Source organism: Cebus imitator, unplaced genomic scaffold (assembly GCF_001604975.1).
Source record: "Cebus imitator isolate Cc_AM_T3 unplaced genomic scaffold, Cebus_imitator-1.0 Scaffold32, whole genome shotgun sequence".
NCBI classification, from domain to species: Eukaryota; Metazoa; Chordata; class Mammalia; order Primates; family Cebidae; genus Cebus; species Cebus imitator.
This window is the reverse complement of record NW_016107347.1, coordinates 7,219,514-7,223,073: the sequence shown is the minus strand read 5'-3', so window position 1 is coordinate 7,223,073 and position 3,560 is coordinate 7,219,514. Positions and strand designations below refer to the sequence as shown.

The following is a 3,560-nucleotide window of genomic DNA, read 5'->3' as shown; positions in this document are numbered from 1 at the left end:
ATGAGACAGAGTCTCACTCTGTGGCCCAGACTGAAGTGTAATAGCTCGATCTCAGCTCACTGAAACCTCTGCCTCCTGGGTTCAAGCAATTCTCCTGCCTCAGTCTCCTGAAAAGCAGAAGACTCTGTCTTAAAAAGAAAAAAAATCCAGAAATAAAGGAAAGGTACAGATCAAAAACAAAAGGAAAGAGAAGAAATGAACATAATAAATAAGAACAGTGGTTACCTTTAGATAAGAAGGAAGAGGTCGTAATGGGAAAGGGCAGTCAGGTAGGAGTCTATGAGTTGACAATGTTCTGTTTCTTGACCTCAGCAGTTTTCAAGCATTTACTTGGTAACAAATCATTAAGATGCACATTTTTGTTTTATACACCTTCTTGCATGTGTAGAAGAATTCATAATAAAAAGTTTACAGTACTCACCCCATATCCTTAGGACATATGTTTTAAGACTCCCAGTGGGACTGGGTGCAGTGGCTCACACCTGTAATCCCAGCATTTTGGGAGGCCGAGGCGGGCTGATCACAATGTCAGGAGTTTGAGACCAGTCTGATCAACATGGTGAAACCCCATCTCTACTAAAAATACAAAAATTAGCCGGGCGTGGTGACTTGCACCTGTAATCCCAGCTACTCAGGAGGCAGGCAGGAGAATGGCTTGAACTCGGGAGGCGGAGGTTGCAGTACGCCAAGACTGTGCCATTGCACTCCAGCCTGGGTGATAGTGAGACTCCGTCTCAAAAAAAAAAAAAAGACTCCCAGTGGATATCTGAAACCACAAATAGGACGAAACCCTACATACACCATGATTTTTCCTCCAAATATATATCCATGATAGAATTTATAATTTAGGCACAGTAAGAGACTAATAACCAACAACCAATAATAAAATACAACAGTTATAATAATATGCCAATCTTGCATTTGGGGTCACTATTAAGTAAAATAAAGGTTACTTGAACACAAGAACTATGATACCATGACAGTCAATCTGACAACTGAGTTGGCTACTCAGAGTGACTAACAGGTGGGTAGCATAGACACTGTGGATATGCTGGACAAGGGGATGAGTCATGTACTAGGTTGGATGGAGGGGGATGGTGTAAGATTTCATCAAGCTACTCAGAACAACATGCAACTTAAAACTTATGAATTATTTCTGGAATATTCCATTTAATATCTTCAGACAGAGGCTGATTATAGATAACTGAAACGATGGAATGTGAAACCGTGGATATGGGTGAACTTCTGTCTTTAAATGTATGGAACCAGTGTCACTTAATGAGAGAATGGTATAAATATTTGTACCATTCTCTTTCTTGGACTTAGGTACTTTTCTTAACCATATCTCTAACAGGCTTACAACATCCTTTTCTTGGAAATTATCTTTTAGCAATTAATCTCTTTACTATAGCTCTTCGTTCTAGTTTCCAAGCTCTATTAACACTCTTTAGCTATAATTACATTTCGTAGTAAGGGCATCTATTCTTGAATAGTCTATACTTCCTAACATGGGGCACTGTAAAATCCCCCTCTTTTTTTATACTTGAGATGGGGTTTGACTCTGTCATCTAGGCTTCAGTACAGTGGCATGATTGCAGCTCACTGCAGTCTTGACCTCCTGAACTCAAGCGATCTTCCCTGCTTGGCTTCCCAAGTAGCTGAGACAACAGGATGCATCACCACGCCCAGATTATTTTTTGTATTTTTTGCAGAAATGAGGTCTCACCACATTGCCCAGGCTAATCCCAAACTCCTGGGCTCAAGTAATCCTCCCACCTCAGCCTTCCAAAGTCTTGGGGTTATAGGCATGAACTACTGTGTCCACCCAAAATCCTAAATTTTACTTTGTGTTATAACACACAAAGATTAAGCAATAATTTGTATGACTGCAAGGTATACAATATAAAGACAAAGCAAGTATATAGATTCATCTGGGACTAAATAAGCATCAGCCAGTTTGTCTGGGAATTTCCACATCTGCTTCCTATCATTGATTATTTTAATTTGTTTGTCTTTAGTTTTTGTCTACCCAACTCTAGTTCAAAAGCTAGGAATCTGTGTAGAAAAAGCTTTCACAGTAACAGGAAATTTAATTTAGTGATATGAAATATGAATAATCTTTTAAGACCAAGCCGTTATTTCTTCTCTGTAACTATACTAAAAGAACAGCTAAGCAACACAGTTCAAATTATATTTTGACAGTAATTACAAAGCATATAGCTAACTATTACTTCTTTCCACCTTTCTAAATGCCTAAATGTTTCAACATCCCCTTTAAGATCAATAATAAGCATCAAAATACAGCAGAAGAAAACAATTCCACACCAAATAATGGTGACCCAGACTTTGGTCTACATGGTCATCAATTTGATAAACTTAAATAAAGGTAGTATTTTCATAATAAAATTTCTCACTTTTGGAACATGAGGATTAAATTCCACAGCTCTATGAATTGCTTCCACGGCATTAATTTCTGCTGTGCTTAACCCTCTTTTGGAGGCTGTTTCTGGAGAGAATCTACAAGAAAAGCACAAAATGAAAAAATAAATATGCTAACAAAAAATAAAAAAGAAAAGAAAGTATGGATTTACATAATAATCCCTTGAATTGAAATAGCCCATTGAATCAAAGGAGTTTCTGGAGATGGCCAAAAACAAAGCCAGAGGACTACCAAAATAAATAAATAAAGCCTTGTGGTTCAACATATAAAAAACAAAGCAGCATAAGTAATGAAAATCTTCAAACTTAGGTAAAGAAGGCCTTCAGGAGAAGTCCATTGAAGGTACACTTTAGAAAAGGTAACCAAGTAATAAATGCTACACAGTGATATCCAAATAATCTCATGAAATAGCAGTACATTCTTATCAAATTCTTATCTGAGAGGAAACAAACTGAAAATTCCATTCTAATTCATTTCAAAGCATAAAAATCTAAGGTGAAAGAAAATAGTCACCATTTGGTTGATTTCTGAGTATCTTATCTGCACAATAAAGAGAATTCATTAAAAGTAGCCAAAAATACAAGAAAAGCAGAAGAACTCAGAATTATTCTCTAAGAAGAAATAACATATGCCTATTTCCCTACTACACACTTCATCATCATCATCATCATAGTTACTATTTATTGTGTGTGCTTGCTTTCTAGATATTGCTTTTGGCACTTACCACACATAATCCTCCTCAACCCTCCTGTGGTATTATTCTCATTTTACAGATAAAGGAGAAACTCAAAATGATCAACCTGCCTACAGTTCTATAGCTAGAACGTGGTAGAGTTTGAATTTGAGCTCAGGTTAGCTCTAAAAACTTTGCTCTTTCCACTACACACAGCAAGAAGTCTATAAGCCTTAAAAGATCCAGGGCTATTCAGAAGGAAGTAGAGTGGAAAACAGCATTGTTTAAAGTCAGTAGAGGACAAACATAATATTGAGTAGCAGTCTTTCCAAATTATTGCAGTTTTTATAGCACTTACTTATCTGAAACTGTCCTTGTCTTCAACAGTGCTGCTGTGTAACAGATTGCTGCTGACTTTAGAAGGCTTATATCTGTAATGATAATTTT

General features: G+C 36.8%; 1 protein-coding gene across 20 annotated transcripts in view; it reads right to left on the bottom strand.

The window, feature by feature from the left end:
• The window catches only part of ST7L (suppression of tumorigenicity 7 like), a 141,262-nt gene that overhangs the window by 94,471 nt on the left and 43,231 nt on the right, over window positions 1–3,560 (bottom strand). For all 20 annotated transcript variants that reach the window (XR_001823775.2, XR_001823773.2, XR_005199390.1 and 17 more), the window contains 2 exons: window positions 3,472–3,544; window positions 2,415–2,517 (listed from right to left, as the gene is read on the bottom strand). Coding sequence is in view for 17 of the 20 variants with exons in the window: in XM_037737031.1 (XP_037592959.1) it covers window positions 2,415–2,517; window positions 3,472–3,544 (176 nt within the window). In the remaining 3 variants the exon portion in view is untranslated. The remainder of the gene's footprint in view (window positions 1–2,414; window positions 2,518–3,471; window positions 3,545–3,560) is intronic.